At 45.3% G+C, this 15449-nt stretch overlaps 1 protein-coding gene across 2 annotated transcripts in view; it reads left to right on the forward strand.

Moving 5' to 3' along the window:
- The window catches only part of LOC119400168 ((E3-independent) E2 ubiquitin-conjugating enzyme), a 43033-nt gene that overhangs the window by 18671 nt on the left and 8913 nt on the right, over positions 1–15449 (forward strand). The window contains exons 13-20 of one of the 2 annotated variants that reach the window (XM_037667156.2): positions 1031–1293; positions 1894–2178; positions 3940–4153; positions 6364–6576; positions 10463–10658; positions 11476–11579; positions 12041–12103; positions 12865–13068. In XM_037667156.2, coding sequence (XP_037523084.1) covers positions 1031–1293; positions 1894–2178; positions 3940–4153; positions 6364–6576; positions 10463–10658; positions 11476–11579; positions 12041–12103; positions 12865–13068 — 1542 coding nt within the window. The remainder of the gene's footprint in view (positions 1–1030; positions 1294–1893; positions 2179–3939; positions 4154–6363; positions 6577–10462; positions 10659–11475; positions 11580–12040; positions 12104–12864; positions 13069–15449) is intronic. The other variant, XM_037667155.2, reaches the window with a different exon arrangement.

Consider the following 15449-nt stretch of genomic DNA (forward strand, 5'->3'; position numbering starts at 1 on the left):
CTCGTCTAGTACATATTTTGTATGGACTTCCTAATTAGTTACTTGCATTCCACACTTTATTTGAAACATTATGAACTATCAATTGTAAAAAATTATTGAAGTTTAGGTCTGAAAAGAGGGGGGGCAAAAGGCTTAAGTTTTTCACTTTGTCATGTTGCAGAACTAAAAGTATGCAACTTGCAAGAAAACTAATTATATATTTGAAATCAGCATAAAAAGTTCTAAAAGCAGCTCAAGTTTCATTGCTCTAGGGTGAATATTAAAGAAAAAGTGTCTTCGAGTAGCATCTCCCCTTAAAACTATCCTACAATGCCTACTACTGCAAGTGCAGTTGTGGAGTGCCCACTGCACCATAATTGTTCCTTTTGCAAATTGGCGAAGTACCTACTGCACGTTCATAAGGCAACCTGAATTCTACGCAGCTGCTCACTTTGTTGAAGCTTTTGCTGCTGATGATGATTAACTATGTCTGAGTTCTTTGCAATGGGTGGGCTTTTAAGCCCGTCACTCGCTGTGCAATTCACATGTCTTGACACCAGGTGCGATTTTACGCTTCTGCCACGCAACATTACATATGTTAAGGTGACTCCTTGCTTTAAATGGCATTCGTATAGGGTTTTTTATTCCTAAAGCAGTTCCGAGCAATGGCGTGGCTCTGTGGTAGAAACCTGCTTGTCACGCAGGAGGCCTGGGTTCGATTCCCACTCATACCAAGGTGTTTCTTATTATTTATTTATTTGCACTTATCTCGAATTTTCGCTCACAGACAATGCTGATTTTTCGCTCGCAACCAATAACGCCGAAACCAACTCTTTAATGCTATCGCATTAAAAAGTACTTGCGATTCTAGTGGAATCCAGCTAGCACGACTGTCGCTCACAGGTGAAGTTCAGATGCGCCGCAGTTCTGTTGGAAGAGCTTCCATTTCTTCTTTGGTTGTAACTGAGTATAGCTCCAGAGTTGCCTCCAGTGACATTTCGCAGAAAAAACTCTCATGAGCACCACGTCAATCCCTGGCGCGTTGACGCAGTCGGAAGGGCGATGCCCCGCGCAGGACAAGGAGTCCGAGTCGACGGCGGGCCAGGTGGTGGACGTCCACCCGGCAGGCAAGGTGGAGGTGCAGTGGGTGAGCGGCAAGACGTCACTGTGCTACCCACAGGAGCTGTACCGCATCGGCGAGTACGACTCAGACGACCTCTGGGACGACGGGGACGAGGAGGCTGACGACGACGAGTCCTGCTCGGGCGACGAAAGCTGGGAGACCCAGTCGGAGAAGTCGCTCGTCGGAGACCTGTAAGCCTGCCTGCCCGCCATCGAGTCCTTTTCTTTTTTCTGCCACATTGGTTCTTTTATCATGCTTCATCTCGACTAAATGGACTGTGGACTAATTTAAATGTTTTTCTCCGCTTTGCCAAGCAACTAGCTCAGCTCTCTGTTATTCTAAGCCCAGCCTTCCACAATCCTCCACTGCTTGCAGACCTTATGTTTTGCCTTGGTAATACAAGTGTGTGATATCTGAAATTTTTTTAAATAAATAGAATATGAATAAGAGAAGAAACTGTCTTCAAATATAAATTTTAATATACGTGTAATATCAATATGTTGCAGTGGATTTTTCTAATTTCCAAATGTATAAAAATAGTTTACGTGACATTCTTGATGGTGACTTTATCTTTTTGTAGAAGACTAAACTGCATCAAATGTTCTTTACTTGCTTGAATATTCTGAGTTTGTCCGAATACTATACGGTACCTTGGCCTTGGCCAAATTTTGAACATTCAGATATGCATTTATTGAATATAGATTATACTTCAAATAATTGCACATTCAAGTGTTTACTTGTTTGTTATTAAGTTTTCAGAGTTGTTGTCTTGCGAATGTACTTTTGCACAGGATGTCCCCGGAAGACCCAAACGCACCGTCAGAGCTCATCGAACCGCCGCCCATCGACGGCGACGCAACTAAGGACGACATCACCGCAGTGGTGGATGCGGCCACAGCCGCAGCGGAGGCTGCGGTGGACCCTTCGGACCCGCAGAGCCTCCGCGCCAAGATGCAGGGGCAGATTGAACTCCTGCGGCTCAGCATGGCTCGGCTAGAAGAAACGTTCACACAGAATCCCGCGCAGCAGTCGTGTTCAGTCATCCGTAGGCTTCTTGAGTTGTACAGGCATTGCAAGTGAGTCGATGGGACCCAGGAAAGTTTCATAACTCTATCATGTTTCTCACTAATCGTGGCGGTTTTAGGGCCTAAAAAGTCATGGAGTGGTATTCTGGAAATGTGAAATTCCACCATGTTGTCCAATTCTGCCATTGGTCAACTTTGATTGTCCCAGGGGACAGCTTTATCCTCTCTGATTGGCTCAAGATACCGCCATTATGAAATTTGGCAATGTGGTGAAATTTGACAGTGTCCAGCATAGCACACTTGATGTGAAAGTTCTAAGAGTTGATACCCAGATGGTAGGCAAGATTCAGCCATCTCCTTTTCCCTCATGACTTAGTTCTGTAGTGCAATAGTATAGCAAATCATCATTATCTGTGTGAAAAAGGATACACGCAATTTCACATTACGGACTCGCCAAAGCTGTAAATAGATTGTATAACAATGTCGGCTAGTAGCAAGTGCTCTATTTATTTATAGATGCAATCCACAAAAATGAATATAAAGGTTAACATGGATATCCCTGACACTTCAGCACTTTTTGACAGCATACAAAGCATCACCAAATTCTCAGCACGTCTAGAGTGAAACACCAGTTGTGGCACTTCATTGTAGTTGAGCTACTATAATGTGGTCCTTGCCATAGTGCATGCAAATTCTTGAAACATCATAATTAGGGATATGTCTGGGAGGGAGGTACAGCACTGTAAAAGTCACCCTGGTAGCCAGTGGATCAAGAAGTTGATCAGTCAATCGGTGAATCAGTCTGTTGGCCAGTCATTGAGGAAACCACTTGGTTGATCTAACTCACTGACTAATCTAACTGACTGATGAAATCAGTCAGTTAGTTGATCAGTCAAGCACTGTGTGATTAATTGAACATAGAGCAAGTGAGTCAGTGAGCAGATCAGTATATCGCTTATTTGTACATCAACCACTTTGGTCAGTAAGACAATCAGTGAATCAGTCGGTCAGCAATTCAATTGAAATTCAGTGTGCAATCCACTTGGTCAGTTGATTAGTCAATCAGTAAAACTATAAAGCAATCAGTGAAGCAGTCGGTTAACAAATTGGTCAGACAATCTTTCAGTTAATAGTCTATGGCTAAATGCAGTGGTCAGTCCAGCAATCTTGCTGTTGGTCAAACAATGCAGTTTATAATCAATCAGCCAGTGAACCATAATTGGTCAACCACTCTGTCAGTCAGCTGATCAGATGGTCAGTTGGTCATTCATTAGGTTATTTCAGACATTTTAATGAACGAGCTCTTGATCAGTCAGTAAATCATAGTCTGTCATTCCACCAATTATTCACTCAGCCAAAGGGTAATTCAATTTGTTAGTCATTCTATCATTTGGCCGATCAATCTGTGAGTCAATCAAACTGTCCGTTAGATGGGCTGTGAATCAACCATGTCAATCAATCCATGAAGTTGGTCATTCCAATCAATAAATGAGGTAATCAGTAAATCGAGTAGTTGGTCATTCCCATCAGTGAATAAGTTATTCAGTAAATTGAGTAGTTGGTTAATCCATCATTCGGTAAACCAAATTGACAGTCAATTTGTCAATTTGACAGTCAAATTGACAGTCAAACTGTCAGCCAATCAAAATGTCAGTCGGTTGGGCTGTTAGTCACTCAATCATGATGTCAATTGATCTGCGAAGTTCATCATTCGGTCATTTGAATCAATATATGTCTGTCAGTTAGGTTGTCAATCACTGTCTGCTAGTCCATGGATACTTCAATCAACCTTTGCCATCTCTGTCCACCCAGGCACTTTGACCAGCTGCTAGGAACCAACTACTTCCAGCAACGGCACCTGCACGTGCTCGTGGAGCGCATCCGGCAGCGGGGCCGCATCAACAGCCCCCAGCACGTGTCCGAGCAGATCACGCGACTCTTCTCGGCTTCCCTGGACGCCGCCCTGCACGACGAGCTCGGCACGCCCGACATCCCCGAGGAGAACATCATCAACGAGCAGCTGCAGGTGCGCGAAACCGCCTTCCCTGTTTGTTTCACAGTTTTCAAGCGAAGCTTGTAATAACTCGCATTTCGGTGGCGGCGGCACACGTGACAAACCCGGCGTCGGCAAACGTACAGTAATGCGGCCCTCGAAGGTGCACCGGTTGCATGCGTATTTGTATGGACCGTTTTCGAATAATTTTGATGCTCTCTCGATCGTGGGCTTGTCAGTGATCAGCCGTTTCTGATGTGGCAGTTCGGTCTTGTATCGAGGTCACTTGTCATTTCACGTTGCCACATTTCATTGTTGCCTGAATATGAACACATAAATGCCGTTGTTGCCTGTAGCAACAGAAGTGTTACGTTGCTAAGCACGTGGGTGAAAGTCTTAATTCCTGACATGGAGGAAGGACATAAATTAGGACGGAGCTTGCACGTTTCTCTCATTTATTCCAAATTGCAGGCTGGAGAAATGTACAGATTCTTTACAAATGAATTTTATTGATTGCCCTCGCGGCTCTCCCACCTGGCTTCCCACAATTGGCAATGTTGTGTGTGATGTTATTTACGGCAAAGCGACGCAAGTGTCAAAACCGAGGTGCCACTATAGCATCGGCTGTCTGCACGGCAACGATTGTATATGTTTGGCCAGTGTTCGTTTTTGGCTGCACACTTTTCCTCATAATTACCTTAACAGTCACGCAACACTCGCAGCTAATGATCACCATTCGTCTCGATATTAGTGTTTTAGCTGGCAGTGCCAGTTTACTGCACGGAAAGTACTCTAATACTGTACTGTCTCAAGAGTGCACGTGTGCGAACATTACCATACGGAAACACTTTCCGTAATGTATACAGGGTCCACAGTTATAGGGCCTATCCGTATACGGTAAGCTGCACGTCATGCAAAAGGTGGCTCATGGTTGGCTTATAGCATATTTCATCGACCCTACCGCTGCGGTGTCAAACTCCGCTATCCACAAACTTATGCACTCATCCCATAGCAATATTAAAGTTTTAGTTTGTCCGCAAACATCTTAGAGTTAGCATTTTACCCGATCGCGGCAGCCACATACTTGAGCCGCCTGAACAGCTGATGCCATCTGGCGGTGGAATGTGCAACCAGGCAAGCACATAACTAAACAAGTGTGTTCTACTTCATCGAAGAGGAATGGCGATTCTATAGTTGGCCTCCAAATGCATCCAAATCACAGCTGTCACTGCCCGACAGCTCCGAGAAGCTTGTGCACGTGGCACGGTCAGTCACAGACATGCTTCGGCTGTTGCGCCGTGGTCACCTTTCCGCTAAGCGTCTGCTCTTTGCCGCTTTCGTAGCTTTCATACTCTGCGCTGACGGGACCGGCATGCCATGCACAACTTCTGGTTTTCACCAGCTTGTATGTCACGCGAAGACAGTACTGCTCGGTTGGATTTTAGTTTTGGTGTTGCGCTCTACTGCTTCTATTGCTTGTTTAAAATTTTGTCCAATTTGCCAAGTATTTCTACTATCGGTTCCGTGACAGGAGCATCTCGGGAGCATAGAAGCACCATTACTTCGACATGGTCAAAAAATTGCCGGAGTTGGCCTTTAAGCCTACAACAAGCTCTCAAATCGACAACCGATATTAAAAACATGGCCTTTTTTTTTAGCAAATCTTTGTTTTGTGCATGAGATGGGAGAAAGTAAATAGCCTGTAATAGCATTTATTTATTCATAACGTGATGATGTGCTCAGAAATCGGGTCAGTTTGGTCTTCGCCGAGAGCCCTCGCTTCAGTGGGTGCCACCATGTTTGTTTGATGCAAAGCTTTTGGGGCAGGCCTTGGGGCTCCCACTAAATTCGAGAAATAGTGTGTCCCACTAAATTCGAGGAATACCAAGGCACTGTTTGAGTCCTGCGCATGCGCAGTGGCATCGATCCTATGTCTTTGGGATCCCAAAATGTTTGAGCCCCTATTCGAAGACTCCTTATTACAATTAAAAATATTTCAAAGAATGTGAAAATCTATTAAACTTCTCCTTCATTTGCGTCATCTGCAAAAGCCGCATCGCCTATTTTGGGGGTTTCTTTTGGGATGATTATTTGCTTGTTACCTCGCCAGCATCTCGCAACTGTCGACATAGCGAAAACATAAGGAAACCCACATTATACGGGTCATTTTGTTATAGAAGCATTCACTGCGAAGACATTCGTCTGCATTGGTGTTCGTTTCCATGCGTTGCATGACGTTGCAGGCGTCGGAAGGGGCGCAGTCGCCGCCGCCGACACAGCCATCCAAGGAAGACACGGGCACCCAGCACCTTACGAACCCGCAGCCACGGAAGCCCACGAGCGTCAGCTGCCGACTGGAAGGCAGTGGGGGAGGCTCGCTGGAGCCGCGCAACATCTGCCAGCAGCTGTGCGCCATACTCAAGGCGAGACTGCTACGAGCACACGAGGACGTCCAGGTACGCACGAATTCGCACAGTTCGCCCGCTAAACCGGGGGCTGATTAAAGCTTAGTGGTGGGATAGTCTATTGATCATTATAACGTATGGCAACACACACTGGGTAAAAGGATGACGCGAAACAAAAGAGCGCTTGTGTATGTTTTTTTGTTTCGTGTCCTTTCACCTGGTGTGCACTGCCTTATGCTACAGTCGAAATCGGATATATAGAATCTGAAGGGGATCACAAAGTTCTGTATGTAGGTAATTCGATATACAGTGGATTCTCAGAACAGAACCTGAAGGGACCAGGAAAATGTGTTCTGTTTAACAGAGTGCAGAATTCAAGTACATAACCAGTCATATTAGAGGCAGTTCTCTTTAAGTAGCTGTTCCGTTTAAGAGATTTCCTGTGACTGGGAGTCTGCTGCACAAAATATTTTATATATGGAAAATATGTTCAAGGAGATCTTACAACTGTTCAATATGCACAATAATTTGTTATATGTGGGTTCGACTGTATAAGGGCTGATCTTGTGCCCTCCCTGCTGTTATTGATAGGCCTGGGTCAATATTCATTACTTTTGGGGATGTGATCGAATACAGTCAAACATGGACATATCGGATGCGGAACCTCATTATAAACTTAAACCTCATTATATTAAAGTCATATTTGACACGAAAATAACTTTGCCATATCTGAAAATTCATTATAAACGTATATTCGAACCACTGTGTCTATTACCAAGACTATTTTGTATTTACAGTATAGACCGCTTATAACGTAAGTCGCCGGAGTCGCGAATATCCGCACTCTAAGCGGTACCGCACTATAACCAAAACAACCTTCTTTAAAGGCTGCACTTGCGCAAAACGTGTTGAGCATGTAGCCTCGCGTGTCCGATAATCGACATATGTGATTTGGGGCGCTTACAACCACTTAAATCTCCGAATGTTCAAAAATTAACTGCCAAAGACCCGCATTGCCAACGAAATGAACACGGGGGAAGAAAGCAAACAAAACAAAGTGCCATCACGGAAATTCGCCGACTACGTTTCAGGCCACCTCGAGGTATGCGCATTACACAGAAACCATGTCGAATCGCGGCCGAAATTTCAAGTGCTGAGCGGTACCGATCGTTCGATTTCACAGGCGCGCACGCGATGTCCAAGGCATTGCAATCGAATCCGGAACCACCATTCGAGAGTTACATGTGCCAACCATGCCCTCTTTTTCATTAACTATATGATTCTCTTCCCTTCAAGTGCAGCCATCGCAAAAAGTTTCGTTGATTCCGCACCAAACCGCACCTTTTATCGCCCGCGACCGCTACCGAAAAGCAACCAACGCTGATTAGGCCTAGCATGCGGTTCAGCATGTTGTCGTGGGAAGTTTGTCCAAGACGACATGAAGATCGGACGTCGAAAAGATCGCACTCAAGCACTAACCCAAGAACAGCGCGCGTGATACGAAGTTTGTGTTCGCGGCCGGGAGATCAACGGCGACAAAAGCCCGCCAAGCTCGTTTAAGTCCGCGTACTGGCAGCTCGCGTCATGAAGCCGCAAAACTTTTCAATTTGCGGACGAGGTAGCAAACGCGATATCTGTAGCAAGTGTGATAACGACGACGCTTTTCCCGACAGGAAACTTACTTTAAAGCGCACTTGATGAAGACGCGATCGTACGTTCCACGCGTAACGCGCTGCCGGCAAGCGGCCGCGGAGCCTTGCCGCCGCCGGTGCAAAGGCTACTCCGTCGCCTAGGCAACCACCATCCTTCCCCACTCGGCGAGCCCGCACAGCGCTGCCGCGGTCTTTTTCCTCCCTCCGCCCCTCGTTCGTTCAATGTGCGTGCCCTCGCCCTTCGTAACGACCTCATCGCTCCCTCCCCAGCGGCGTACCTCCTTTGAGAACCGCACTCGCTACCGCGTTTGTGAGAAATATTTTCCCGCAACCGCATTATAAACGGTATTTCATCTTGGGGGACTGCACAATAAGCGGTATGCGTATACATGCGGTTCTATGGGAGGGTGAACGGGAGTCGAAAAAGACCGCATTATAACTGGTCCTGCACTATATGCGGTTACGTTATAAGTGGTCTGCACTGTACTTCATTATATCTGATAAGTCGTTATATCCGTGTTCGTTATATCGAGGTTTGAGTGTAACTACTTAGTAGCACGTCAAAACTGAAGTCTCATCTCACGCGAATAGCTTCACTATATCCAAAATACTTGTTATAAATATATATTTGTTGCGTGGCTCACTGGAGCTGCGCAACATCTGCCAGCAGTTGTGCGTCATAGTCATGGCGAGGCGCTGCGAGCACACGAGGACGTCCAGGTACGCACGAATTCGCACAGTTTGATTGCAAAACTAAGGCCAGTGTCATGCGATCACTTTTGATCGCAATCAGGCCTAATCCGGATCGCATTTTTTAATATCAGGATTGGCTCCTTTATGCAAGCTGCAGAAGGGAGCCAATCAATGTTGAGAAATTTAATCCCAGTCGCGTACAATCGCTATCAGCAATCCCAGTCGCGCACAATCGCTATCAGCAGTGTGCCATCTGACACCTGTATAAGAGCTGACCTTGTGTTCTCCCAGCTGTCATCCATAGGCCTGGCCAAATATTTTTTACTTTTGGATATGATCAAACATGGACATGTCAAATTTAGAGGGTTTCACTTATAGAGATGTACCTCAAAACTGAAGTCTCCTCTGACACGAATAGCTTCATGATGTCCGAAAAACTTGTTAGAAACATATATTTGTAACACAGTATTAGTGGCGAAACTATTCTTCATTTATTTCGTTATAACTGATAATTCGTTTTATTAAAGTTTGACTGGTGTATTGTCAGTACAATGTAGGATATGTATGTTGCAGTTTGTAATCTTCACTGCGCAGCATCTCTCTCGTTGTTAGTACGCTTGACTGCGTTACACGGCTTGGCTGCATTGCGGTGAAGCTCACAAATGAAAATCTATCATTATGGAGCGCGAATGAGTCCCTTGCTGCACGAACCACCCACATTTTTTTCGCAAAACTGCAGTCTGATGTTGTTGTTCAAATGAAGGTTTGGTAGTCCTCCCAATTCCTGCTTCCTATGCGATGTCTTCAAAAACACTGTGTCATCTCAAGTCACCTTAAGAATGACTGTAAGAATCTTACACAAACCATCTATATTTTTTTAGCAAAACTGCAGCTTGTTGTTGTTGTCCACATGAACAGTTTCAGAATGGAATCGACTGCCTGCTACAACAGTTAGCATATTAGATAACAAAGCTTTTGCAGCCGCTCTTTGACATCTCGTTCTGTCTTCGGCTGTAGTTTGGTTTTTATGCGAAGTTTATTTCTTATTACATAGTTTTTCTTTGTTTTATATTTGTACAGTGTTGTCTTCTTTTTTTCTCTTCATCTAAGAAAGTTTATTTTATGTTCGCGATTTACATTGACATTCATATATGCTAGTGTCGCTTCTAAGTGCTCATGATTGTTTTTTTTGTTTTGTTTTTGTCTACCAGTGTTTGTTGTTTGTCGTATTTTTCTTGTTGTAATTGACTGTTTATTGTGGACTACCATTGGGTGTTCAAACTGCTATGTATACCCCCCCCCCCCCCCCCGCCACTGTAATTCCTAAATGGCGCTGTGGGTACGAGAGTAAATAAATAAATAAATAAATTTCATGGTAGTCCTCCAAGTTCCTGCCTCTTATGCAATGCCTTTAAAACCGCTGTGTCACCTTAAGTCACCCTGACAATGACTGTTTGTAAGAACCAGTGTTTGTTTCTGTGGTTGGCCTCTCACTGCATGTTGGTTGTTTGTTCGCATTTCTTTGCTCCCCACCCTTCACTTACTCTTGCTCATTAATTTTCCTCGTTATTTCGTGGCGGCATTCTGCACAGGTTCGGTTTGGCATGACGCCCGCACAAGTTGAGATCGCAGCCAGCGACGCTGCCGCCGAGCCGGATGTGGATGTCGCGAAGGTGGACGAGGCTCTGGAAGCCGTAGCCACTGTCGAAGCCGTAGTGAAAGAATCCGAGGAAAGCCTCTCGAGAGTCGTCAGCGAAGCCGCTGGCGAGCAGGACAGCAAAGGACAAGGTATTGGCCTTTTCTTTTTTGCCTTTTCCCATAAATCTGATTAAGTGTGGCTGTATTTCCTCACCTGTAACCCACACAAATCTTTTTTTTTAATCTGTAGCTGAAGTCACAACAAAAGATGCAAATTCTGGTTTGCAAAGGTGGCTTCATGGCAGCACTTCACAAGCTATGCAAAGATGCTAGCTTTGTGGCAATACGTGAGGATAATATTGTAGAAAATTTTCTGCGAAGCATTGGTGAGGGTGTGTGTTATGTGCAAGAAAGCACAATGGTTGACTGCTTCAATACTCATAAAATTCGTGTGAATGCAAAGCCTTCTGTGGCAAGGGAATTAGGGCTTCAGAATCAGTTTGTACGTCAATGAAAAAAAAAAGTTTTCTGGGTCAAAATACGCTCCAAATAGATTGAACTGTTTTTAGATGTCCACGGTGGCCTCGAAAACCTAGGTGCATATATCTAAGTTACTTCATCTTAATTTTTTGTTTGCACACGTTCAGCCCACCGTCTTCCCATCAAAGTTGTTTTGGCCGTGGCTGCGGCGATCTGAATGTTAGTAAAACGCTTTTCTCCTGCATCAGCATCCTTCACTGTTTTTATCTACGACCTGAGCCCTCGAAGGCAGTGAAAGGGCACGCATCGGGAACGATTTCACGATCCCTAGGGAGTCTGAAAAATCGGGCATTCAGTGTGCTAGGTTTGGTCGCAGCCGGGAATTGGGGAAGCACTGAGGGATTCGACGAACGGGTTTATTTTTCACAGGAATCTTGCAAAGTCTATTAACCTAATCATTCGTTCACACTCTGCTGCCTGGTTCCAGGAGTGTTCTCAATGATGGAAATGGTGCCTGACTGTCACAAGTACAAGCTTTCAATCTTGCAGCCAAACGACCCCAAGCTCTTCTTCAAAGTTGTCAGAAAAGAGGTGAGCATGCCTCCAAATTATGTTTCCATCGGTCTGTGTTTTAATTGTATTGATAAGAAAATGCAAGTCATTTGTGAAACGGGACATGCTAGTTTAAAGAACGCTAAAATGGAACGCTAAGTCAGCTCAAATTGAGCAGTTATTCTTTGTGGACTCAATTGTAGTTAGTTTTGTCTTCATTATCATGATGTTGTTTGAACTGTTTTCGCTTGAGTCTGGGACCTCAAGCTATTCTCTGACCTTGTGTATAGTATCCCTATTGACTGGACCATTGACCTCGGACAAATCCAAGTTGACTGAAGTAATTAAAGAAATTAGGACTAATAAGTACGCACAAGAGCACAGATCGTTCATAAAACTAAACTGAAACAGCCATAGAAAAGTGATGAAAAAGATTACTGTGGCATGCTTTTCGTTTTTACCAGCAGTCACGCTGAAGTCAAAACCCTGAATTTTTGCAGATCAAGCTTCTCACATCCTCCCTACCTGATGGCATTCACGTAAAGGCCTTTGAGGATCGTATGGTGAGTTGTTCTGAATTGACATTCTGTCTTCGCCTTCTTACGAAAACTAATGCACAATCAGGACTACAAGACCAATAATATAACAATGTAATACACTTACAAGACCAGTTATGTAACAACGTATGAGAATAATACAAATTTTTTGCTAGAGATGCGCTCGTTTTATATTTATTTGCCCCTCCTTCCTATCTTGCCTGCATTTTGGTGCGTTTTTTTCTCTACGTGGATGACACACAAAAAAAAATTAGCGCTTCCTAATGAGAGCACAGGCAAAAGCATATGCTGTTGCAAGATACTCATTAAGTTACTTTAACATTGTCAGTCGATTGCATTCTCTCCATTGCCTGTGAAGCTTTTTGCGCATCAACCTATGTTGTATATTTCTGTTATTGGCTCACCTTTGATCAAGCGACGATGTCACTTGATGTCGTAACATGACGTCACTGATGACGCCATCACTTGTTCACGTGGCTTTCAGTACCATCTGTGTCCGCACCGGCACCGTATGATGCCAGAAGGGTTGCTGTTCGAGCGAGTTGGTGTTTCATAACTGCAGCGTGTATTAGCGCGACACATATCGGAAAATAACCACAACGTACACGAAGAGACAGACAGGCGCCAACTATTAGCGCCTATCTGTCTTTTCGTGTGTCGTGGTTCTTTTCTTATCTGTGTTGGGCTAACACATGCTGCAGAAGGATGGCACCAGATGCCGGATTTTTCGTTTACGAGACATATGAGGCTTTCGCCTGAAAATGCAGGACCTGTACTCGGTGCTGATCAAGGGTCCTCGGCGGACGCCCTACGAGGACGGCCTGTTCCTCTTCGACTTCCAATTGCCGGCCGAGTACCCGCAGTCGCCGCCGCATTGCCACTACGTGTCGTACTGCAGCGACCGGCTCAACCCGAATCTCTACGAGGGCGGCAAAGTCTGCGTCAGCCTTCTGGGCACGTGGAGCGGCAAGGCAAGTGCTTTGCCTGTCACTTCCCCTCCCCTCCCCCCACCACATCAACTTTGTTTTTAAAGACGATAGTCTTTCTCGGGATACTGGAACGCAGAAATTTTGGTCTGTCTGTCCGTCTCTCTTTCTGTCTGTCTGTCTGTCACACGATTCAGCCACCCGGCCACCAAAGTTTAAGCACTTGCTTAACGCCCAGCCATCTTGAACTGGTAGCTGCGTTCATGCTTGTGAACATTGTCGATCAAAAAGCAAATATTACACATATCTGAGGCGCAACATCAATACGTAAGTATTAGATGGTGTGTTCCTTTACTAGAAAATACATAGATACGTAATTCTAAAGACCCTAGTGTTTCTAAGGCTGCGCTGAAAATGCTTGTGTTCCTTAGACTGTACTGAAACGCCGTGGAAACGGCCGGCAGGAGACTATCGTCTTTCGACGACATTTGCAGCGAAGCACGCAGATACGCGGCCAATTTTTTTTTTTTGATGACGACCTAGGTGGAAAACTCTTGAATTCCTGACAAGTGGTTTTGTCTTCTTCCTTGAAGAAGACAAGACCACAAGTGTCAAGAATCACTACCTAGAGGCATGATCTATAAAAGGACTCTAAAAAGAAGCGTTACATTCTGTTAGCATTCCAAGCAGATGCGAATTATGATGGACGTCCAGTAGACTTGTCAAATTTACGAGGGGCGTTCAATAAAGATTTCCCCTGACTGACTTCTATTTACTGCAGGATGCTGAAACTGCGCATGTGTAATGACATAAGTCACTGTAGGTCACGTGCCAATGTGCAACTCTAAACTAATAACGGTCTTTCTTTTAGAGGTGCTGAAGTGGTGTGAGGTGTGATAATGGATGCAGTGGAATACTACAGAGCAGCTGTCAAGTTCCCGTACTTGAAAGGCCGCACTCCAAGGGAGATGTTTGATGAGATGAAAGAGGTTTATGGGGAGGATTCCCCATCATATGATGTAGTGAAGAACTGGCATCGTCAAATCAAATACGGTCTGATTTCGGTGGAAACGGCTCCGATTGCAGGGCGACCCCACTCTGCTGTCGATGAACACACCATCCAGCAAGTGGAGGCCGCCATTTTGGAAAATCGCCGCATTAGCGTTCGAGACCCAGCCCAACATGTCAAGATTAGTGTGAGGTCCATGGAAAAAATAATTCAGGACCATCTTCATATGCGTAAGGTATCCGATGGCTGGGTTCGCCGGCTGCTCACAACTTTCCAAAAGCAGGAACGAGTCGAATGCTCCCAGGCTCTTTTGACCATGTGCCATGGAAACCAGCAGGACTTTTTCAACAGACTGATTACACAGGATGAATGCTGGGTCCATCACTGTGATCCGGAGACTAAAGTCCAGTCGATGCAATGGAAGCACTTGGACTCACCGCCTCCAAAGAAGGCACGCACCCAGCCCTCGGCGGGCAAGGTCATGCTCACAGTCTTTTGGGACCAGCACGGAGTAGTCTTGATGGATTTCCTAGCAAAGGGTGCCACGATTACTGGGGCATACAGTATAACCCCGCTGATACGTTTTTGAAGGGACCGTAGAAAATAAACGTAAGAGACGGGAAACGCAAGAGCCGAAAAACAGGAAAAACGACAAATATTTAGTGGTACAGAATTTTATTTCAATGCTTACGAGCAGCACGAAAATTGGCGCGCTCAGCCGCGATCTAGTCGACGGATAGAAACGTGGAGCTAGGGACAGCCTCATCCACAGAAATGTAATCAACGTATGTGATTTTTTTAACGCCAACAGCTGTAGGCATGAAAGAACTAAGCACACGCAATCACGACCAGCGCCGCGAGTCCAACCGCGAACCGCGCGCACGACCATGCGAGCTCCAACCAGCTCGGAACTCCTCCCGTCCTCCGACAAATAACGATGATGATGAGTCTACGCCAACGCGATGGCAGAAGTGAATGCCAATCTCGAAGGCCTTGCTTTTACAAGCAATTACGTCATAGACGCCATGTTTGTGCAATACAAATTTCAAAGGCTGTGCTTTTGTCAATAGTAAATGCCAATCTCGAAGGCCTTGCTTTCGCGAGCAATTACGTCATAGACGCCATCTTTGCAATACGAATCTCGAAGGCGATGCTTTTGTTTTGCATCAATCGAAAGATCCTGTTGCTTGCGCCTCTAATGCACCTAATGTTAGTCAAATCAGCAAAAGCTGCGTGAAAATGCACCATGGCCGCTCTCTTTGGTAGTCACTTGGTCGGCTCTGAGTGCACATCGCGACGTATAATACGGGAACGGTCCGACAGTTACGACGTAACAGCGGGGTTCCCAATACATTGTATCCCATGGGAGCTATGCCGGGACCGGTGGAAAACGACGTAACAGCCGGGAAAATGCAGC

Source organism: Rhipicephalus sanguineus, chromosome 7 (assembly GCF_013339695.2).
Source record: "Rhipicephalus sanguineus isolate Rsan-2018 chromosome 7, BIME_Rsan_1.4, whole genome shotgun sequence".
Taxonomy (NCBI): domain Eukaryota; kingdom Metazoa; phylum Arthropoda; class Arachnida; order Ixodida; family Ixodidae; genus Rhipicephalus; species Rhipicephalus sanguineus.